At 51.1% G+C, this 23,635-nt stretch overlaps 1 protein-coding gene across 1 annotated transcript in view; it reads left to right on the top strand.

Annotated features, from left to right (window-relative positions):
* CATSPER3 (cation channel sperm associated 3) overlaps positions 1–9,606 on the top strand; it is a 45,886-nt gene extending 36,280 nt beyond the window's left edge. The window contains exons 4-8 of the mRNA XM_003266402.2: positions 5,856–6,038; positions 6,745–6,885; positions 7,275–7,394; positions 8,276–8,433; positions 9,425–9,606. Of these exons, the coding sequence (XP_003266450.2) occupies positions 5,856–6,038; positions 6,745–6,885; positions 7,275–7,394; positions 8,276–8,433; positions 9,425–9,527 (705 nt within the window). The 3' untranslated portion in view covers positions 9,528–9,606. The remainder of the gene's footprint in view (positions 1–5,855; positions 6,039–6,744; positions 6,886–7,274; positions 7,395–8,275; positions 8,434–9,424) is intronic.
* Positions 9,607–23,635: the final 14,029 nt, after the last annotated feature.

Raw genomic sequence — 23,635 nt, 5'->3', positions numbered from 1 at the left:
GCAGTGGCTGGTACTGGTCGTTCCTTTCCATTTTTAGTGCTTCCTTCAGGAGCTCTTTTAGGACAGGCCTGGTGGTGACAAAATCTCTTAGCATTTGCTTGTCTGTAAAGTATTTTATTTCTCCTTCACTTATGAAGCTTAGTTTGGCTGGATATGAAATTCTGAGTTGAAAATTCTTTTCTTTAAGAATGTTGAATATTGGCCCCCACTGTCTTCTGGCTTGTAGAATTTCTGCCAAGAGATCCGCTGTTAGTCTGATGGCCTTCCCTTCGTGGGTAACCCGACCTTTCTCTCTGGCTGCCCTTAACATTTTTTCCTTCATTTCAACTTTGGTGAATCTGACAGTTAATGTGTCTTGGAGTTGCTCTTCTCGAGGAGTATCTTTGTGGCGTTCTCTGTATTTCCTGAATTTGAATGTTGGCCTGCCTTGCTAGGTTGGGGAAGTTCCCCTGGATAATATCCTGCAGAGTGTTTTCCAACTTGGTTCCAGTCTCCCCATCACTTTCAGGTACACCAATCTGACATAGGTTTGGTCTTTTCACATAGTCCCATGTTTCTTGGAGGCTTTGTTCATTTTACTCTTTTTTCTCTAAACTTCTCTTCTTGCTGTATTTCATTCATTTGATCTTCAGTCACTGATACTCTTTCTTCCAGTTGATCGAATAGGCTACTGAAGCTTATGCATGTGTCATGTAGTTCTCGTACCATGGTTTTCAGCTCCATCAGGTCATTTAAGGCCTTCTCTACACTGGTTATTCTAGTTAGCTATTTGTCTAATCTTTTTTCAAGGTTTTTAGCTTTTTTGTGATGGATTCAAACATCCTCCTTTAGCTTGGAGAAGTTTGATTGTCTGAAGCCTTCTTCTCTCAACTTATCAAAGTCATTCTCCATCCAGCTTTGTTCCATTGCTGGCGAGGAGCTGCATTCCTTTGGAGGGGGACAGGCGCTCTGATTTTTAGAATTTTCAGCTTTTCTGCTCTGGTTTCTCCCCATCTTTGTGGTTTTATCTACATTTGGTCTTTGATGATGGTGACATACAGATGGGGTTTTGGTGTGGATGTCCTTTCTGTTTGTTAGTTTTCCTTCTAACAGTCAGGACCCTCAGCTGCAGGTCTGTTGGAGTTTGCTGGAGGTCCACTCAAGACGCCGTTTGCCTGGGTATAACCAGTGGAGGCTGCAAAACAGTGAATATTGCAGAACAGCAAATGTTGCTGCCTGATTGTTTCTCTGGAAGCTTTGTCTCAGAGGGGCACCCGGCCATGTGAGGTGTCAGTCGGCCCCTACTGGGGGGTGCCTCCCAGTTAGGCTACTCGGGGGTCAGGGACCCACTTGAGGAGGCAGTCTGTCCATTCTCATATTTCAAACTCCGTGCTGGGAGAACCAGCACGGTACTCTCTTCAAAGCTGTCAGACAGGGAAGTTTAAGTCTGCAGAAGTTTCTGCTGCCTTTTGTTCAGCTATGCCCTGCCCTCAGAGGTGGAGTCTACAGAGGCAGGCAGGCCTCCTTGAGCTGCTGCGGGCTCCACTCAGTTTGAGCTTCCCGGCTGCTTTGTGTACCTACTCAAGCCTCAGCAATGGTGGGCGCCCATCCCGCAGCCTCGCTGCTGCCTTGCAGTTCGATCTCAGACTGCTATGCTAGCAATGAGCAAGGCTCCATGGGCATGGGACCCTCTTAGCCAGATGCAGGATATTAATCTCCTGGTGTGCCATTTGCTAAGACCGTTGGAAAAGCGCAGTATTAGGTGGGAGTGACCCGATTTTCCAGGTGCCATCTGTCACAGCTTCCTTGGCTAGGAAAGGGAATTTCCTGATTCCTTGCACTTCCCGGGTGAGGTGATGCCTCGCCCTGCTTCAGCTCTTGCTCAGTGAGCTGCACCCACTGTCCTGTACCCACTGTCTGACAAGCCCCAGTGAGATGAACCCAGTACCTCAGTTGGAAATGCAGAAATCACCCATCTTCTGCGTCGCTCACGCTGGGAGCTATAGACTGGAGCTGTTTCTATTCAGCCATCATCTCCTCCAGTATTTCATCTTTTGGTAAAGAGGGGTCCCCCACCTGCATTCAGTTGCCATGTCATAAATTTGACTGTCAGCTTAGACTCCTCTCTCAAGCTTTGTTGTGTGGCCTCCTCAGTGGTTATTGACTTGTCCACATCTCTTCATCCCTATCACCGTCAGCCTCACCTGGATTCCTGCAATGGCGTCCCACACTACTGGGAGCCCTGGAACAGAAATGCCTCCGTGGGGTGGGGAGGATCTTGAAAATGCACATCCAATCGCAGCTTCCTAGGTTTCAAGCCTGAAGGTGGCTCCCCATTTTTCAGGCTACAGACAGACCTTGCAGTTGTGTCCTAAAAGGAAGGGAGTATGTAAGGTGCTGGGCACTGGAGTCAGCAGGGATGAGAGGAAGGCAGGTGGATGGGAAAGAAGACTGGAGGCCCGAGGTGTTCATGGTCAGGTGGGCACCCCAGAGTGAGGGTGGGATCTGGCAGTGGGAAGTGTAATCTGGTTTTTCCAGGTGTTGGGCACCAAGGGAGCAGGGGCCAGGAGTGGCACCAGGGTCACTAGAGAGGGAAGTCCAGGGGTGAAGAGGCCTGGCATCTTCCATAAAGATGTGGAAGGCCCCCAGGCTGACAGCAGGGTTGCCTGGAGAAGGAGGTACTGAGTCTGGAGGCAGAGACTTCAAGACCTGAGGGAGAGAGGGAAGCTGGAAGGTTGGCTCTGCCCAAAAGCAGGGGCTGTGCCTGTGAAAACAGGGGATCCTAGGATAAGGTAGTTGGTGGCCCCCTGAATCTGAGGGCTGTTAGGGCTAGGCAGCCTTCTTGGAGAGGGGAACTGGGTTGTGATGTCCTCTGCTGAGAGAGGACTTTCAGGTGAGGCCAGGAGAGAGGCACTGTGAAATCAGGGTGCCAGAGACCAGTGGGAATCATGCGAGGAACGGGGCGGAGGGCAGGGGGCTGAGGAAAAGGAGACCCAGGACCACACAGGGAGGAGGGAAGCAGGAAGGACTGGTGGCAGGGAGGGCTTCCATCTTGGAAGAAAGGGGCAGTGACCCAGACTGGCACCTCAAGGCTGGGGGCACTGGCTGCTGGCTTAGTGTACCGTCTTGGTTGTATTGTGGCAGCCTGATTAGAAGGCAAAGGCTCCTGCTGACCAAGGGCTGTATCCCAGAGCAAGCCGGCCTGAACTGGGGACTGCTCAGCCTTTGGCCCTTGCAGGCATGCACAGAGACCCTGGGCATGCAGAGGCAACAGGCACACACGCATGCACTGCAGGTTTGGCCTCATGGTTTTTCTGTCATTAAGCAGAGCCTTGCATCCTAGAGTGATTCCCTGGGGATCACCAGCCACCCTGAGTTGTGGCTCTCCTGTAGCCTTGGGATGTCATGGGACCCTAGATCCCCAGAGGCACAGAAGTGACCCTGGATAACATGCCCTTTGAATGTTGGCTGGCCTGCTGGCCATGGGGAGCTGGACCTGCCCATGGTCGGGACTTGCACCTCTGAGCTGATTTGTGTTAATTGAAGTCTAAAGGAGCCCTTAAATAAAGAGCTACAATCTCAGAGCCCAGAGATGGCGCTTTGGTGCATTCTTGGCTCCTCACCCCTGATTAATTAAAATGACACTCTGCCTTCTACCTCATGACAATAAACCTGCACCATGAGGAAATGTTGTTTTGCACAGAGATGCACAAATGTTCGTCTGCATTTCAGCCTGGAAACAACCTTCAGATGCTGGGCTGTGGTGTGAGCATTAGTCCCCCTGCCTCCCTGCCTCCTCCTCCTGGGGCCGGATCATCTCCCACACATCCAATGGGCTGTGTAGGAGGGCTCCCTCCAAGCACTGGGCCTGGGCACCTGCCTTGCCTGGAGCTCCTTTCCACATCCAGAATGCCCCAGGGCTGTGGCTTGATCCAGAGCTCGGCAGAGCTGAACTAGATACAGGGAATTGCCCCCCCAAAAGAATTTGGGAATTCAAAATCACACATCCAATGGGGGCCAGACCATGGGCCTCAAAACTCAGGAGGGAGCTACTGGCCTAAGGGGAACTGGGCATCCCTCTCCTAGGACTGGATTTCCTCATCTTTCTGGACTGCGCCCTAAGAGGGCCTGCGTGGATTGTGCTTAAAGAACTTGGCCAAGTCTAGCTGTCATGGGTCCTATATGGGGCTCCCAGGAGAGCGTGTCTGTTCCTCCACTGCTGCTCTAAAGGTTGCTCAGCTTGGATCTCAGGTGGCACCAGCTTGTGGGCTGGCCTGGAGGTGGGAGGCCCAACCAGGCCTCTCCGCAACCCTTCTGCACAGGCTTTGGGTTCTACCACCCAGTGTTCCTCCCTTCCCACTCAAAACCTGATCTGCAGATCATATCGCATGACAGTTTTTCTCATGAGGATTTACTGCTTACATCTTAGTCCTTGGGAAAGAAGTTCTGCCTCTGTTTAGGGGGGAGGAAGGCATTAAGAAAAAAAAAATCTCGGCTGGGCGTGGTGGCTCACACCTGTAATCCCAGCACTTTGGGAGGCCAAGGCAGGCGGATCACGAGGTCAGGAGATCGAGACCATCCTGGCTAACATGTGAAACCCCATCTCTACTAAAAATACAAAAAAAAAAAATTAACCAGGTGTGGTGGCGGGCGCCTGTAGTCCCAGCTACTTGGGAGGCTGAGGCAGGAGAATGGCGTGATGGGAGGTGGAGCTTGCAGTGAGCTGAGATCATGCCACTGCACTCCAGCCTGGGTGACAGAGTGAGACTCTGTCTCAAAAAAAAAAAAAACAAACAAACTCAGCTCTTTTGCAATTAATCCAAAAGCACTTATTTTCTTTTCCCAAGGTGAGATGGCATCTGGTGTGCATTCACCCCTGCAGGCATCTCCAAACCTTTCTGCATGGAAGGCAGCCCAGGGCTCTTGGACTGTCTCTCTGCTTCCCAGGTTACCCCAAACTGTCCAAAGTGTACTGCCTTGTTTCTTAGCTCTAAGGACCTCCTTTCCTAGTACTAAGCCAGTCAACAGTCTCTGTGCTCAGGGTCATTAGTGGTTGAAGGTGGTGGCATGGAGCAAAGGCTTTGAGAGTTGGTCCCAGTTCTGCCATTGTATTGGAGTGTGACCCTGGCCAAGACAGTTTGCTTCTTTGAGCCTCTGACTCATTTTGAAATGGGAAGAATGATAACACCTACCTATCTTGAGGTTATGTCTGTGAAACATCTAGGTAGGTGAACATGCATTGAGTGCTTACTGCATGCAAGACTCCAGAGCAGGAAGAATGAATGATAAGGACTCATACACGGTGCTCCCCAGAAATGGGCAATGTAGAGGGGAGATAAGGCAAATGCCCACTTCATATGGGGCAAGACTGAGGTTACAAGACAGGGACCTACCTGTGAAGATGGGGTCGACAAGGACCAGGGAGCCACATTCCTCTCGGCCCTCTGTATACTCGCTCCCAGAGTCGTTCCCCTACTCCTCCTGGGTCCTGGGGCAGAGAGCATTCAGGGCTGGCCCTCAGCTAAGAAGCAAGAGCAGGACGCCCTGAGATGACCACACAGCTAGGTTGGGGTTCTAGTGGAGTGGTCACCTCAGACCTGAGAGAATTGACTGAGGGTGGATGTCAGACATTGGTAAAGCACTGTTAAATTGATCCAGCCCTCAATCTGGGCACAGTTCTGATTCACTTCATTAATTCATCAGTTTATTCAACCAACCAACCAACCAACCCACCCACCCTTATTGAGCATCTACCTTGTGCCAAGCATGGCAACAGTTGCTGGGGACAGCTGTGAACTGGGCAGAATGGACCTCTGTCCCGGGAGCCCACCCAGCTTGGTGGCACCCTCGCCTACCACAGTGTCCCTGCCTTGCAGACGCTGATCACCGCCGTGGGGCAGACAGTCTACACCGTGGCCTCTGTGCTCCTCCTGCTCTTCCTCCTCATGTACATCTTTGCTATCTTGGGCTTCTGTCTGTTTGGATCTCCAGACAACGGTGACCATGATAACTGGGGGAACTTGGCTGCAGCTTTTTTCACCCTCTTCAGCTTGGCCACGGTACTGTGTTTGGGAACAGTGGTGAGGGCAGGGGCCTTGGGAAGGGACAGCCTAGGTTGTGCGAGCGTGTGGACATGTGGGGCCTCACATGGGGATTTCCTCATGTCCAGATACTCAGCTGGGCCCAGGGAAGCTGGGATCTGTTCCCTATCATAAGCCAGCACCCTGCATGGGGCTCCATCGCTGTCTCTAGGCCTGTGATTCCTTAGAGTGCTTCCACATGTCTCACAGGGCGATCAAACTTTGCAGAGTTCTCAAATGATAATTCATTTGGATTAAGTTTAATTTATAAATGAAACCCATGTCACGTAGCCTTTTGGGGAACTGGCTGTCACAAATCCACCTAGAAGAAGCATGCAAAACCCAAATCTAGAAATCTAGATTCTGCTGGACTCTGGAAAGAGTGGGGTCTTTTTAAAGGCGGGCCTGGCGGAGAGGCAGTGTCTTTCTGGGAAGGTTGGGAGGCCTTGAGAAAAGAGACCTCGAGGCATGTTGGTCAATAGCATCCCCACCCAGGGGTGCTCTGCATTCCCAGGCCATCACATATGTGCTGGAGCCAGTGGACTGGGAGGTGTTGAGGGGATGACATGGAAGTGGAGCCACCCTCCTCCTCAATGGGCCCGGGACTCCCCTAGCATAGGTGAAGAGGAGGCCTGTGCCGCCGGGTCCGGGCCCTCAGCATACTCTGCCCTGCCTGAGTATCCAGGTTGATGGCTGGACAGACCTGCAGAAGCAGTTGGACAATCGGGAATTTGCTTTGAGCCGGGCATTCACCATCATTTTCATCTTGCTCGCCTCTTTCATCTTCCTCAACATGTTTGTGGGTGTGATGATCATGCACACAGAGGTGAGGCCACGCCTGTGAGGATCGAAGGTCAAGGCAAGTGTGGCAGGTGGAGCTGTAGGGCAAGTCTCCAGGGAGGACCTGGAGCTGTGTGGCTGTGTCTTCCCAGTGAAGTGGAGTAGAGGTGGCCAGATAGGCCTGTCCCTCACCCGGCCCAACTCTCCTCCCTGAGCCAGTGCATTTGCCTTGCCTGCTGAGGGTGGTCAACAGGATGGTGGGGCTTAGGAAGCCTCCGCAGCTGCAGTTGGCAGCTTGAGTGGGGGCTGGCCCTGCGTGGGGAAAAGTGCTCCTGCTGAGGGCCTGAGCAGCGGTGCAAGGCTGGGGAAGAGGAAAGACTGGGTCTGGGCATGTAGCGAGAGCCCGTAGTGGACCTCCATCATCTGACTCTCTAGGACTCCATCAAAAAGTTTGAGCGAGAGCTGATGTTGGAGCGGCAGGAGGTGCTCATGGGAGAGAAGCAGGTGATTCTGCAGCGGCAGCAGGAGGAGATCAGCAGGCTGATGCACATACAAGTGAGTGGCCCCTGCAGGCAGGTGGACAGATGGGTGGATGGATCCTCAGGCTGATGAGATGGCCAGGAGGAGGGGCCGTGGTGCCTGTGTAGAGAGCAGGTGGCCTCAGGCACCTGCAATCTTAGGTAAGACAGCCGCCTTCCTCCCATGTTTTATAGAATCAGCCTTTACTCTCGGCATTTTTGTGTTTCTCTGGACCTCTCGGAGTGTTGAGTGCTGTGATTATAATGTCTCCCTCTGTTGTGGGCAAAACTCCACTGCTGGGCCCTTTGGGGCCAGGCAATCTGTGCTGAGGCTTCTTCTTGAGGGCTCACTGGGTGCCAGGCAGCCATGGCGCCAGGCCACTGAGTGGACGAGGATGCGGAGGCTCTGACAGAGTGCCAGACAACCTTAGTTCTCTCACGTTCCTAAAACCAGAACAAGAATGGCAAACCAGGCTGGAGATTTTCTGTCAAGCATGATGCGACCATGAGGGACCGGGGGGAATTTTCCCTCTGAGACTGAGTGCTGTGAGCCTCCCATGCTGAGCTTCGGGTGCTCTGCTGGGCCTCCCTCCCTTGGTAGGTGTGTTCCTCCTTGTCCTCTTCTCTGGGGTGGAGACATGTGCCTGTCTTCACCGTGCCCAAGGTTTGTCCAGGGTTGGGAGAGGCTGCGCTGAGCCTCAGTTGGACTTCATGTGCTGCCTGTCCTTAATGGTGGCCGCCTCACCCAGGAGTCCAGGTTCAGAAGGGGTCAGGATGAAGTTGTGACAAGGCTGAAGCTTCCTTCCAGGACCAGAGTCAGGCCACTGCCTGGGGCCCATCCTGGAGGGTCTCCATGTCTCTGTGCAGCTCGGCTCTCACATCTTTATGACTGCTCTCTCATTATGCTTTCCTCTCTAGAAAAATGCTGACTGTAGAAGTTTCAGTGAGCTGGTGGAGAACTTTAAGAAGACCTTGCGCCACACTGACCCCATGGTCTTGGATGATTTTGGCACTAGCCTACCCTTCATTGATATCTACTTTTCCACTCTGGACTACCAGGACACAACTGTCCACAAGTCAGTTCCAGCCCCAGCCTTCCCTGGTTCCTAGGGCTTCCTCGAGGTCGGGCTGTGTCAGGTGCCCTGGGAGAGTGAGGGGGATGATGACTGAAGTGCTGATGGGCAGTGGGTGGGTGGAACATGGCTTTCTTGGGGTTACAGGATTCCATGTATACACAGGGGCTGGGCTGCTGTGTGGACAGGCCATGGCTGGGGGGAATCTGCCCCTCCTGCCCCTCCCCAACCCACCTTGACTTGTATGTAAATACCAGCTCCTTAAAGTGTCCAGGCCTCTCCTCACTAACCCCTTTTCAGAGTGCAGAGGAAAGACCCCCGGGTGGCCTCAGCTTCTGGCCTGGTTGTGCCACTACCTTCCTGTGTGGCCTTGGGCAATTCTTTGCCCCTTTCCTATCTGTCACATGACGGGCTGCTGGGCTGATTCAATGAAAACGGTGTATGTGAAGCTCTGAGCGTGGCCTGGCCCAGGGCTTGTACTCAGTGTGAGTCAGCTGGGGTTATGAGCAGCCATTACTGAGCAGGAAGGATGTAAAAACCTGGCTGTGGGCATCAGGAGCTACAGTGGGCTGTGGGCACTAGGGAGCTACAGTGGGCTCTTCAGCGAGGACAGATATAATTAGCCTGGCTTCTCAATGAAAGCTGCTTGGAGGGCTTTAGAGATGGGAGAAACCAAAAAGGAAGGCATTGTTGGGGAATGTCCACTTTTGGCCCAACAGGGGGTCAGTCACTGTCTGGGCACCTCCGCACAGTTACTTCTCTCAGGACCTAATAATTTATTTCCAACCTGACACATGAAGTAAAATCCTTTGCTCCAGGGGCCCCAGGCAGAGTGGCAGATCCAGGATTCTAACCCAGCCTGATCTGGCTCTGAAGTCCTTGCTCTTATTTGACCCTACACCTGTGCAGGTGCAAACGTGTGGTCAGTGGGGCTAGGGGGTCCTGGAGCCTGCCCCTGACCTCAGATCTCATCTCCTCCTGCTCCATTTTTCAGGCTTCAAGAGCTGTACTATGAGATCGTGCATGTGCTGAGCCTAATGCTGGAAGACTTGCCCCAGGAGAAGCCCCAGTCCTTGGAAAAGGTGGATGAGAAGTAGCTGGGCATGGGGGCGCCCATGTGCGGAGAGCCTTGCAGACTATGACGGGTCCCTATAAACACAGGCTTTCTGAGTTGTCCTCTCCAGAGTCACTGTGATTATGGCGTTTCCCCACCTTTTAGAGTTGGGCCTGGATAGGTGCTCATGAAGGGTGATTCCCCAGAGCCAACCCCTCATCCCCCACCACAGGACATGCAGACCTAGGGAATGGGGAGAGGGAAGCTCAAGACTTGTCCTGGCCAGAGGCCACATCCAGGGCCCATGCTGGCTCTAGGCTCCCTGGACCTAGCAGCAAGGACCTGGGGAAGCTGCCTGAGGATCACAGACCAAGAGGGCCTCCAGCTACTCCCCAAAGCACATGGCCCCCTTGAGCTGGTGTGGCCCTGTTGATCTGGGTGCAGGTGTTCTCATACTGACAGAGTCACATCTCTCTCTGTGGACCCACTGCTGCAGAGACCCCTCTTTGGAAGGCTACTCTGATTTCCCCCAGGCTCACCCCAAGGGGTGCTGCTAAGACTGGCAGGATTCTGTTGTGTGGGCCTGGAGCTCAATCTGGGGGAGTAGCCTGCTGGCAATGCCAGGGCACCTTGCACAGAGCCCGGGGTGGGTGGCATCATCAGCACTGTGGGCTGCTGCCTCATATGGTTAGGTAGGACCCTTCACTTAAAAGGTGGCATTTTCTCTGTCATTCCTAGCCAAATGACTACCAGGGCCATCAAGGTCCTGGCACCACCCTGGCTTAGCCATGATGGAGCCATCTGAAGGCCCCAGCAGGGCAGCGCAGCACAGGTGACATTCCTTGCTTCAGACTGGCCAGCCCAGAGGCCTGGCAGTGCCCAGTCTACATCATTGCTGGAGAGTATGCCCAAGGCCTGTCACCTTGGCAGTGCCACCTCACATAGAGGGGGAGGTGTGTTCTGGGACTGGCACCTATAGCTGAGTGCAGAAAGGCCCCATACCCACACTGGGGATTCAGGTTAGCAGAAAATGCATGGGATAGAGTGGAGAGTGGCTACACAAAGAGTCAGGCCTGGGTGGTGGCACCCCTGAAGCCATAGAACAGGGGCCATAGGAACCTGTCCTCCTGGTTTCATCTATACACCCGACTGCTATCTACTGAGCTATGCTGGGTGCTGGGGCTTCTATGATGAGAAACCCATGGTCTCTCCCTGGCCCTCTTGGTGCTCACAGTTGTGTAGGGAAGACAGTCATCCAGCCACTGAGGAAGTGACAATCATTGAATTCAGGGTGGGGGGACTGCATAGAGAGAATCAGGGCCACATTGAGCATCATGAAAACAGTGTGGAAGAAGGATGGCTTTTCAGGGTGAGACCTGTTGAGGTGCTGTGGGGGAATCTTCTGAGGGCAGGAAATACAGCCTGGCCACTTCCGGCATGGAGAGAGCTTTGTGTCCATGCCCTGAAGCTGGGCTGGAGTAGATAGGGTGTTTGTGCCCCTCATGACAGGGGGAGTTGCTCTGGGTCTGACATGTCCAGGAATGATGCCAGGCTTGGGGCTTCCAGGGATGCTCTCATGGGTGCAGCCCCATTAGCAGGGCAGGCAGGTCCCAGGCAATGGCTCCAGTTCAGGGCCGGGGCAAAGCAGACATTGCCAGCTGCTCACACAGGGTGTGCCAACACAGCTATGGGAATGCTAAAACATATCCAGCTACTCTCATCAGGAATCCTGGGAATTGCTCTAGGCATCTGAGAGTGAAAAAAAGATTTAAAAATTGGCCTCAGTGGGGCAAGGTAGAAAGTGCCATGGTTTTGGAGCTGGGAGACCTGTGTTTCCTGATAGGGAGACCTTGGGTAAAATGTCTGGTCTTTCAAGCCTCACCTATTTCCTGTGAGAAATGTGATGATTAAACTGACCAGGTACAAGGATCAAATCTCTGTAAGGTGTGAGAAAAGAGGTAGTCAACTCATGGTTCACCTTTATCCACTGTCAGCCCTGCACCTCTGCTGGGGGCACCTGTAGTGGGCTGTGCTGGTCAGGGGCTGAGAGGGATGAGGCCAGCTTGACGCTGGTGGTGGTGGGGAAAGTATGGAGCTGAGAGCAGGATGCAGAGGTCAGGAACTGCACAGGGGTATGAATGGGTCCTGGGATGGAGCTGGTTCAGAATAGGCAGATGGCACGTCAGATCTGGAAGGCCTGGGTCCCATGCCTAGGAAGGCAGACTTTGGGCACAGCCACCAGGGTGTGGTGTGGGAGGGTGCATTAGTCCAGCCTCCAGTCCACTGGCGGCTGGGCAATTTAAAAGAAAAGAGGTTTATTTGGCTCATAGTTCTGCAGGCTGTCCAGGAGGCACGGCACCAGCACCTGCTTCTAGTGAGGCCTCAAGAGGCTTCTACTCATGGTGGAAGGCAAAGCAGAGCCCATGTGTGTCATGTGGTGAGAGAAGGGGCAAGAGAGAGGGGAGGAGGGCTGCCAGACTCTTTTAAACAACCAGCTCCCAAGTGAACTAACAGAGTGAGCTCTCACTCGTCACAAAGTAGGGGCACCAAGCTGTTCACGAGGGAGCCGCCCCCATGATCCAACACCTTCCACTAGTCTCCACCTCCAACATTGGGAATCACATTTCAACATGAGATTTGGAGGGGGCACACATCCAAATTGTATCAAAAGGCAAGCTGACTTTAAGGGCACAAGAAGAAGGCTTTCAGAAAGCAGAGAGCTGGTGGGGGCAGAGGTGACGTGCACAGGGCCGGCCCAGCACTGCTGGCAGAGCAAGCTGATGGATATTTGGCACAAAGTCCCAAAGCAGCATTTCTGTTTGGCTCTATTCGCCTGCAGAGCAAACACGGCAGATTGGAATTCCCACATGGGCTCTCACCAACTCAAACAGGCTTGGCCAAGACCTTTAATTGATTTACTTGGGGCAGAAGTGGCTCTGCTTACCCAAGCCTGGCTGTGGAAAGCAGGACCCTCCTCACCCTCCCCCAACCCTGGGATCTAGTAGGGTTGACCCTGAGTGGCTCCTTCATCTCCAGCCTGCCAGTCTAATGGTTTGAGGGCCACAGTGGGATACAGGGGACTCGGGCCTGAGTCGCCTCCTGGTCATGCCCAAGCCCTCCCCCAGTTCTTGTGGGACGGATCTGGAATTCAAGGCTGGAGGTGTTTGGAAGGTGGCCGGATTTTCTTTTTTTAAAACTGCTTTCTGATTCCACCAGCAGGAAGCAGGCCCTGTATTGTGGAGATCGAGGCAGTGATTGAGAATGTGAATGCCCCTGTCCATTGCAACAGCCCCTAGAAATCTGATACCGAGACTCTGGAGACTGTGCCCCTTGAGGCTTTCTTCAAATGCTTTAGGAAACCTCCTAGAGCAAACTGGCCTTCAACAGGTCAGGTCTGGCTCTCTGGGCATCTCTGCCTGGGTCAGGCTTTGTCCCTGGCCCCAGATGGGTCTGCTGTGTTGTCCTACAGGCCCTCAAGAGAGACGATGGTTCTGAATTCCTGATGAGGCTACTCAGAAAGGAGAGGTGGTGGTTCTGATTATAGTCAGGGGTTGGAAAGAGGGGAAGGAGATAAATGTGATGGTGCAAAATCTATCAACACACGGGCATCCCCACTCTACCCCATACTGTGCTACAAAGAATTTTGTCTGTGCTTGGTCAGCCACAGGCTACACCTGCCCCAAGTTCTATGTTTGACTTTACTGTAGGCTTTGTGTGATGTGGCATTAGGAGAATGGTGGAGAGCCAGGCCTGCAGAGCTGGAGGGAAAGGGGAGTATTTTTGCTTTCTCAGCCAGCTCCTGCATTCTCCTCCATGCTGGTCAATCAGGGTAATGGGCAAAACAGAGGGAAAGTTAAAAGACCAGCGAGGCTGGATGAAAACACAACAGGGAGCCGGGAAAATGGAGGGAAGAAGGAAGCAAAATCTGAGGGCTGCGAGTCTGGGAATTGTGGACAGCAGCTATGATATAGCTGGTTGGTATGCCCTGGAGATAGGACAAAGGAGGGGGTTAAGGTTAAGTGTCCTTGTGGGTTAACAGTGGGATCCCTATGGGTGTTCTTTGAGAGAGGCAAATGGTGATTGGAATTATCTTAAAATTATTTTTGGTTGCTCTACCTTTTAAAAATGAAGCCCCATGGATAGATTAGACCATGTGGAGTCTGGGTTATATTCAGGTTATATAAAAGATCACCCTGCATAACAGAGACCTATTGGGTTAACAGTGGGAAATTCTAAGAGGGCTTTCCATGGACTGAGCCCTTAGCTGGGATCAGGGGCCTCCAGGTGAAGCATACCAGAGGGTGGTGGCACCAGGTGTGACTGTCTTCTTGCAAGATGAAACTAAAGTGTCAGAAGGGAAGTGTGGAAGAAACCAGAAGGTGATGAAGAGCCTGTTTCAAAACTCTTGGGAAACTGCAGAGTGACTGGGACCTGTGTGAACTGGTGATTGGACCGTGGTGGTGTTCTCACAGCAGCAGAACCTCGCTGCCCTCCAACTTGGCATTTGGGGACCACTGCCCCTGACTTCCTCTCTCTTCAGTGCTACTTCAATGCCTGGGATCAGGGCCTGAGATAAAAAGAACTCTTCAAAACTTGACGTTGGAGCTGGGTGTGGTGGCCCACACCTGTAATCCCAGCTGCTCAGGAGGCTGAGCCGGGAGGAGTTTGGGGCCAGGAGTTTGAGACCAGCCAGGGCAACATAGTGAGATCCCATCTCTAAAATGTAAAAAAAGAAAAAGAAAACTTGATGCTGGCCCAGAGAAGGAGGGATCCAAACAGAGGTCAGGCCAGACTTCAACGGCACAGCCTGTTCTCCTTACTGACTGTGGAAATACTGCCTTCTGTTTTGCTAGTATTTCTGTTTATAAGATTTTTTCACATGTATGACTTCAATCACATAACGACACTTATTCCCATTAAACGGGTGGCAAAACTAAGGTTCAAAGAGGTGATGTAACCTACCCAAGGTTGTACAACTAAGGGGGAAGAACCAGGATTCACAACCAAGTGTATCTGGCTCTTTAGTCACTGCTATGGTGCCACGCAACAATCTTTCAAGAAATTGTTGTCCCCTTTTATAGGCAGGCAAGCCAGCACTCAGACTCACTGGGCCAAGGTCATCATTAAGGGCAGAGTCAGTATTTGAACACAGGCCCCTCTGCTCTACTGCCTCATAGCAACCTTGTTCTTTCTTACTGAAGCAGCTATTTTTTCAACTTTAAGAACCAAGCCACAATTCCCTTCTGAGAGGGGCCTGACTCTGAGAGGGGGGCGGTGGTTGCACAGACGGGTCTCAGTTGGCCAGTGAGTTCACTGGCACCTTCTCACTGCTTGGTCCAGGCTCTGAAGTCTGCTGGCCCTGGGAGCCCTGGGAGCCGGGAGATTGGGAGGACGGCAGGAAGCAATCAGTGTGTGCAGAAAGGGTGGTGACTGCGGCGTCTAATCAGGAAATTACAGCCTGGGCAGAGAGAGAGGTTTGGCTTGACATTGCCTTTCCCTGAGCTGCAGTACAGCAGGCCCACATGGAGGCTTGGCTGCAGATGGGATGTGCTGAGCAGGCGTGAGCAGGTCACAGCAGGCAGGATGCACCAGCCTGGTCGGTGTCCAGATGCCCACAAGGCTGGCCCTCTAGGGTAGCCACTTGCAGGCAGTTTCCTCTACTTGCTCTTGCACCCACTCATAACTCGATCAGCAGGAGTGGCAGCTGTGGGCACCTGGAAGGGGTGCCTTGAGAGACTCTTGGGTGGAGTTTTTTATCTGACCCTTGAAAAGGCAAGTGGAAAAGGAGATAAAACATTATCAGGTGGGAAAAGCTAGCTGCAGAACTATACATATGTGACACCATCTGCATTAAAATGAAAAAGAAAAGGGAGAAATAAATAAAACACCACACATAAAGTGGCAGTGAGATGTTTTGTTTTTTTCTCTTTTAGGTGGCAAAGATGATAGACAAAACCTAGGGTGGGGCCGGGCGCGGTGGCTCACGCCTGTAATCCCAGCACTTTGGGAGGCTGAGGTGGGCGGATCACGAGGTCAGGAGTTCAAGACCAGCCTGGCCAATATGGTGAAACCCCGTCCCCACTAAAAAAAAAGTACAAAAATTAGCTGGGCATGGTGGCACGTGCCTGTAGTCCCAGCTACTCGGGAGGCTGAGGCAGAAGAATTGCTTGAACTCGGGAGGTGGAGGTTGCAGTGCACCAAGATTGCACCACTATACTCCAGCCTGGGCAACAGAGCGAGACTCTGTCTCAAAGAACAAAAACAAACAAACAAAGAACCTAGGATAGGCCTGGGTGTGGAGAATGGACACCCTTGTCCACTTTTGGCAGTGCAAGTAAGTGTGGCCTTCTCATAAGGCAATGTGGATTAGATTTTATATGTGTGTTTCTAGGACCCAATCATTCTACTTCTTGAAATTATCCCAAGGAGCTAAATAAATGTCAAATGCACAGAGACGCATGGATAAGGATGTTTACTGTGGCTTGTTGTAATAGGAATATAAGGAATCACCTAAATGCTCATTGGTGAGGAACTGGCTATATTATTATGAATCCGTATTTGTGGCCATTAAAAGTAATGATTTCTTGATAAGAAAAGATGTTCTTGATATTTTATTGAGTGAAAAACGTGGCTTTCTAGAGCAGCATGGGATCTGGCATCCTTTATGTAACAGTGAGTGAGCATATAGAATGTATGAGCATATAGGCATGTATGTCTGATGAAGGACGTCTGCAAGGATAATCATAAAACTATTCATAGTGGTTTGGGGGATCTCGACTTTTGTCCTCACACTTTTTCGAACTTTTTGAATTTTAAGAATGAGTGTGTATTTTATGATCAGGAAAAACAACAGTTTTTACCTTGAAAACATTGTATGTGTGTCCCCGTGGTAGGTGGAAGGGCATTCTCTGCAGAAGGAACCAAATACACAAAGGAAAGATGGCAGGAGCTCAGTGAGGGTTAAGGAAGTGCCGAGAAGTCAGTGTGGCTGCAGCCTGTGCTGTGGGGTGAGGGGTGGGGGGACTAAAGGCTAGGGCAGTAGACTGGAGCCAGATCCTGAGGGGCTTACATGCTCAGCGGGGCAGTTTGGCCTTTAAGGGATGGGAATCGTGGTAAGCAAAGCAGTGACCTGGCCAGATTTCATTCCCACTGCCTCTGAGGGTGGCTGTATCCCCCTCACTTGGCATCTAAGGCTCCTCTATTCTCTCTATTCTGTCTCTCCTTCCTCTTCCCATGCCTCCCAGGGATCCTCTTTGCCTGGCTCAGTCTCACCTCTACTCCTGCATACCCATCCCAGTTCTGCCTGTCTTTTAAGGCTGAGTATCAGGCTCCCTCTAACAGGAAGCTTTCCCAGATTGCTCCCATTGGCCTTGATTTCTCCTTTCTCATGCTCTCACCCTTGACCTTTTGTATCCTACCTTGTATCAGACCTTAATTCCTCTACCCGTAGATATTTCTTTTCCTAGCACCAGCTGGGGAGGGCTGTGGACTGCAGGGTCATCCTTGACACCTGGATGCCAGTGATCAGCCTGCCTGAGATATGCCAGCTTTAGAATCCTGATGGAGGGAGGGAGGGGGAGGGCAGCAAAGAGACCCAGCAGTTATTTTGTGCCTATCTGTCATAGGCACAGTGCCAAACACCATATATAACTTTTCACATTTTCCCCACTTTACAGATGAGGAAACAAATTCAGAGAAGTTCTGTGGCAGTGAATGAGTGGTGGTGCTGCGAGTTAAACCCAGGCTCTGCCTAACTCCAAAGTTCGTGCTCTTAACCTCCGTGATCTTGTCTCTGGCCCTCAGTTCCCCACCATACCCAGAGGTAGGCTGGGCTGGGTGGGCTGAGGCAGGGCCTTCCTAGGCCTTGCTGGCCAGAGCAGGAGGCTGGTGAAAGCCCAGGACTTAAGGGACTTCAGAGAGGGACATGGTTCCCTCTCACCCAAGGGGGAGCTCTTGACCTGCTGGAGGATCCGAGGCAGTGTAGCATCCCTGCTGGGGGCTTGGAAGTGCCACTACCCTCAAGGAAGCAAAGCAAGAGGCTTCCCTGGGGAACCTGTCTGGAAGGGAGGGAGGCTGGACATGTTGATCAAGAAAGAGCATCTTCACTCAGAAATCCTCTAGTAATACGAGGTCAGTGAGATGAAAATGAGTAATTTTGTGCCTCTGAAGCAACAACCCACTTGACAGCAATATTTAGTGGTCACATCCAGGGTCTTTTCAAACCCTGATAGGAAATCCTGAGAGGTAGGCAGGTGGGGCCAATGCCTGCTGGACAGAGGATTACTGGGGCTCTGTGAAGTGAGGTCATGCCCTGGGAAGAGCCCAGCTCACGGGCTAGGATTTGGGCTCCTGGACTCCCCAAGGGGATCATGCCCTCCTCCAGGCCCCTCCACCAGCCTGGGCTCAGTGGATATCCCTGCCTGGAGGGGCTGGGTGAGTCTCTGTGAGCCTGGGGGGCTGGGTGGGCTTCAGTAGCTCCACTGTGGGCTCTGGACTGTGGGAGAGTTGAGAGGCCTTGGTGGAGTTAATGCCAAGCTTGGGAGAAGCCAGGGGTTCACCATAAATTGTGTGTGCCTGTACTCATTCCGGCCTTGGTGACACAATAGGAATGCCAGCTTAGGGGATGGAGGAAGGATCCTTGGCCACACTGTGCCTGGGGTGGGGTCTTTTGTGTAAGGGTATCCTTTATTGAGTTGCATTTACCCAGAGGGAGAGAGGTTGTGTGTGTGTGTGTGTGTGTGTGTGTGTGTGTGTGTGTGTGCCTGTGTGGGCATGTGTGTGCACGAAGAGGCTGGAGTCTGGGTGGGGATGAACATCCATCCCAGTGTGTCCTGGAAAGTTCCCAGATAGGCCACAGGAGGGAACAGTTTGGGGAAACCCTTGCTGGGCCCCGCCACAGCCTGGCAGGCAGTGAAGTGGCCAGACACTTTGTGGCTACAATGTCTTAGAGAGTTTGCCAAGCACTTTCTGTGAAGTCACTGGGATGTTAAACCCTTGGTTCAATTAAATGGGTTAATAAGCATTGTCTGATTTTGATGAAGAATAATAATATAATGTGATAATAGCAATAATGGTGCTATTAGCTGCGATTATCACACATGCTGCACTGTCCCAGGCATGGAGGGGGGTGCAGCTCGCATTCCCGCATGCTCAGGCCGCGTTTTCCACTCATAAAACCCCATTCTTCAAAGCCTTTCCAGCCCAACTCCCGATATCCATTTTCAGGACAAATTACCAACACTTAAAAAAAATTGGTTCATTTTGCGTGAAAGCCAAGTTCAAATTACTGTTACTTTCCCCTTTATGTTGGAAACTTAAAAAAGGGTAGGGGTGGGAGCTGAGGGGGACACAGGGGACAGATAGAGGAGACGAGGCAGAGGAGGGGGAAAGAGGGAGAATGGTGTACGGACGAAGAAGAAAAAAGCGAGCCTTCTTGTTACAGTAAAAATGTATTTCTGGAATGATGTTTCAGTTTACTCAGGCAGAAAAATTAGAAATGGTGTGCTTATTAAACAGGCTAAGTAAGCATGACTATTTTTAGTAGTGTAGTAAAACCTTGGTAATTTGGACCTCTTTAATAAAGATTCCATGATCGTGCTGGCTGGCAAGCACACACTGTGTGTGTGTGTGTGTGTGTGTGTGTGTGTTTATGTGTGTGTTGTGTGTGTGTCAGGGCAAGGTAGGGGTGCAGATCGGTTGCTGAGTTGGAGGCTGGGGAGAGGGGAGGGTGCAAGAAGGGACGGAAGGAAAAGGGAAGGACTCCCTCTCAGGAGAACCTGCTTCAAACACTGAACTCTTTTGCTTAGTAATCAAAGATCATTACAAATTCTTCTCACTGAACACTCTTATTGGCACCTACTAGGATGACATCTGTTCAAAGAAGAATGTATTTGAAAACAAAAATTTCATTTCTATAAAAATCTGTAAAGGTTTACTTGATAGCTGTCATACTGGCCTCCCTCAAATGAGGCTGCATCCCAGGTAGGTGATGACTGGCACCTCAGTGGGAGGACAGGGGCAGTGGGCAGAAGGCTATTCCCTGTCCTGCGGGTCACAGGGTTCTGTATTTTTAAAATAATCATTATTTTATTTCATCATTGCAAAACTGATACATTGTCAGTGCAAAAAGACCTTGAAAGGGACAAATTTAAAAAATGCTCATTTCCCTCCTGTCAAAGGTAGCTGTTATTAACACTTTGTACATATCCATAAATTTCTCTGTGCATCTATAAGAACAAAAATGGCACTGTGCTTAAGATTGTTTTGTTACTTGCCTTGTTTAGCTTTTTTGACAGAGAAGCTCGGTTAAAAAAGAGGGCAATAGTGAATCTATATTTAATTTTATGCCAAACTTACAAAGAAAAGTCATCCATCCCGGGTTGCTCTTTCCTGGCCACATAGTAGATGCTCGATAAAGGAAGTGTCCTAAATGGGGGGTCCCACTGCTGTGCTGCATAGAAAGATGAAGAGTCAGGATGAGGGCCATGCAAGGGGTCAGCTATTGTTGGGGCCTCCAAGGGGCTGCTGGTTGAAGAGGATCCTAAGGAAAGGTTTGCCAAACAGTGAACACAGCCCCTGGGATTCCTGGGAACCAGCCTCTAAATGCCTCTCTGGGTAATGAAGGGCATAAACACAGATCTACTTTTTGAATAAAATTGAGGTAAAAATATACATAACGTAAAATTTACCACTTTAACCTTTTAAGCTGTACAATTCAGTGGCATTAAGCACATTCACATTGTTATGCAACCATCACCACCATCCATCTCCAGAGCTTTTTCATCCTTCCTGAGACTCTGTACCCATTAAACAGTAGCTCCCCTTTCCCCATTCCTCAGCCCTTGGCAGCCACCATTCTATTTTCTGTCTATGAATTCACCTCTTCTAGGAACTTCATGTAAGTGCAATCACAATCTTTGTCCTTTCGTGACTGGCTTATTTCACTTATCACAATGTATTCAAGGTTCATCCATGTTGTAGTTGTGTCAGAATTTCCTTTTTAAGGCTGAATAATATTCCACCATATGTATACACCACATTTTGTTTGTCCATTCATCTGCTGGTGGGCACTGGGGTCGCTACCACTTTTTGGCTATTGTGATAAACATATTTTAGCTACTGCTGTGAACATGGGTATGCAAATATCTCTCTGAGCCTCTGCTTTCATTTATTTTTGAGTATATACCCAGAAGAGAACTTGCTGATCATATGGTAATTCCATGTTTAATTTTTTGAGGAATCATCATACTGTTATTTTTTTGTTGTTGCTGTTTGTTTGTTTTTGACAGACTCTCACTCTGTTGCCCGGGCTGGAGTGCAGTGGCACGATCTTGGCTCATTGCAACTTCCAACTCCTGGGTTCAAGCGATTCTCCTGCCTCAGCCTCCTGAGTAGCTGGGACTACAGGCATGTGCCACCATGCCCAGCTAATTTTTTCGTATTTTTAATAGAGATGGGGTTTCACCATGTTGGTCAGGCTGGTCTCAAAAACTCCTGACCTCAAATGATCTGCCCACCCTGGCCTCCCAAAGTGCTGGGATTACAGGCATGAGCCACTACACCCGGCCCATCGTACTGTTTTCTGTAGTGGCTGTTCCATTTTACATTCCCAAAAGCAATGCACAAGGGTCCCAATTTCTCTGCATCCTTGCCAACATTTGTTATTTTCTTTTTTGATAATAGTCATCCTGATGGGTGTGAGGCGGTATCTCATTGTGGTTTTGATTTACATTTTCCTAATAACTAGCAATGTTGAACATCTTTTCATGTGCTTATTGGTCATTTGTATATCTTGTTTGGAGAAATGTCTATTCAAGCCCTTTGCCCATTTTTGAATTTGTTTTTTTTTGTTGTTCAGAAACACTTTTAAAAGCAGTGCCAAGAGCTGCCTGTGCTGAAAAGGAGTAAGCGAGTGAGTGGCAGAAGGAAAGACGCAAGAGAGAGGACACAAAGGAGTGCAGAGAGGGAGAAAGGGTCAAGATATGTTTTGTGGAATGTGGGGGTGAGGGACGGCCTTCCCTCAATTCCTTTTTTTTTTTTGAGATGGAGTCTTGCTCTGTCGCCCAGGCTGGAGTGCAGTGGCGCTATCTTGGCTCACTGTAAGCTCCGCCTCCCGGGTTCACGCCATTCTCCTGCCTCAGCCTCCTGAGTAGCTGGGACTACAGGCATCTGCCACCACACCCGGCTAATATTTTGTTTTTGTATTTTTAGTAGAGACGGAGTTTCACCGTGTTAGCCAGAATGGTCTCGATCTCCTGACCTCGTGATCCGCCTGCCTCAGCCTCCTAAAGTGCCTCAATTCTTTTATTCAACAAGTATTTATTGAGCATCTACTATGTGCAGACACTTCTGAGGGGTTGCTGTCTACACCTGTTTGACTCAGTTCACCATGCTGGCTCTCTGACTACACTGATCCTGTTCAGCTGCCAGGGCCAGCCTCTGGGAGGCAGTGCTTATAGTCACAGCACATAGACTCTGCAATTAGGCTAGGGATTGAGTCCGTAAAGTGGTGTGGTGCAGCTTAGGACAGGTAACATGACCTCTCTGAGCTCCCCATTTCCCATTTATAAAATGAAGCTAATAAGAGAAATGAAACATGTCAAGTGCAGTGGGGGACAGCACAGAGTGAGACATGTGCCTCAGTCAGCCACAGCAGCTTTCATCCCCTGTGAGGGCCAGCCTGCCCTCTGCCTCCTCCCTGCTCCACAAGCAGCTTCCTGCACCCTGATCTGCTCCTCAGCAGTGGTCTGATTCATGGAATTGCAGCCCCTCCAGCCAGGGCGCCAGTGGCCATGTCTCCTGAGTGCTCTGCAGCTGCTTGACAGGTAGAGGTAGACACCTACCCAGCCAGTCAGGAGGCAGGACCCAGGAACCTGCAAAAGCATCGTGGGAGTGTGAAGAGTGGGGTTCCCCTGATGGGAGAGGCAAGGAGGCAGGGACCAGCAGGGGCTGGGAGGTGGCCTCGGGGTTGGGGGGGTCTGCCCATCTCGGAAACAGGAAGCTTGTAATCCAGACTGACGTGGGAGCTTGGATTTCCTGATTGAGAATTCAGGGCCCTTTCTTCACCAAAAAGCTGCTCTGTGCCTCTGCCTGCCCCTACCCCAGGGCTTCCTCTGTCCCTGATACCTGTGCCCTTTGCTGCTGTCACATAGCCCGGAGCTTAGGAGAGCAAATCCTAGGGCCTGGGGCCTTTTCTGTCTCAGTCCTAGAGCCCGGCTGAGTCTAGCTTCTTGAAGAGAATTCTAATTTTTTATTTCCTTTCCCTCCTGAATACAAATGTGATTCATGTAAGGGTAATGTACAGCACGGTGGGTGCGAGCGCAGGCCCTGGTCAGAGGGTCTGAGTTCAGGTGCTGCCTCTGCCCCTCATTAGCTGCCTGTGCCATGTTGGGCAAGTTACTGATTCCCTTTGAGCTTCAGTTTCCTCCTGTGAAAAATAAGGATAACAAATCCCTACCCCATGAAGTTGCTCTGAGGAGCTTGCTGGGGCCTGGTGCTCAGGAAGAGCCTGCTGTTAGCTACTCATAACATGATATGCAAACAAAAACAAGTGTCCAGGCATCCTTGCCCCATGGTGCCCGGTGCCCCCAGAAGAGCATGCTGGGGTGAGTACCCCTGCTTCGCCCCCCCGCCCCACATCCTGTCCCTGCTCATCTCTTAGGGTATTGACTGGGCTCTGCCTCTCCCCAGAGGCCAGGTAGGTGGCAGGAATTGGGCCTGGTTCCTCTCCCAGGGCCTGGCCCACAAAAGATTGGTAGGGAGATTGTACCACAGGACAATAGGCTGGGTGATCGAGGGCCCAGAATCTAGGATAGTTCCTGGGGTGGGGTGGGGGTGTGGCCAGGAGGACTGTCAATCATGACTCATATTCAGGACACCCTGCAGAGGTGGGGACGGAAAGCTGAGCTGGGAAAACCCCAAATGACATCTAAAGTGACCTGTTGAGAAATTTTGACAGGGAAGTCCTATTAATGCAGAAAGCAGGGAATAGGACCTCAAGAGGAGAGCCAGGGCATTTCACTTTAATAAAAGAATAACAATACCAGCCTCACAGGGCTGTGTGCAGGTAAAGGGGCTGATGAATGAGGAGTGTACACTTAGCTTGGGGCTCGGGGCCTTGTGTAGGTTCAGTCAGCACTGGAGCTTGGTACT

This window comes from Nomascus leucogenys, chromosome 2 (assembly GCF_006542625.1).
Source record: "Nomascus leucogenys isolate Asia chromosome 2, Asia_NLE_v1, whole genome shotgun sequence".
In the NCBI taxonomy this organism is placed as follows: Eukaryota; Metazoa; Chordata; class Mammalia; order Primates; family Hylobatidae; genus Nomascus; species Nomascus leucogenys.
Note: the sequence above shows the minus strand (reverse complement) of the source record. Positions and strands in the feature narration are given on the sequence as shown.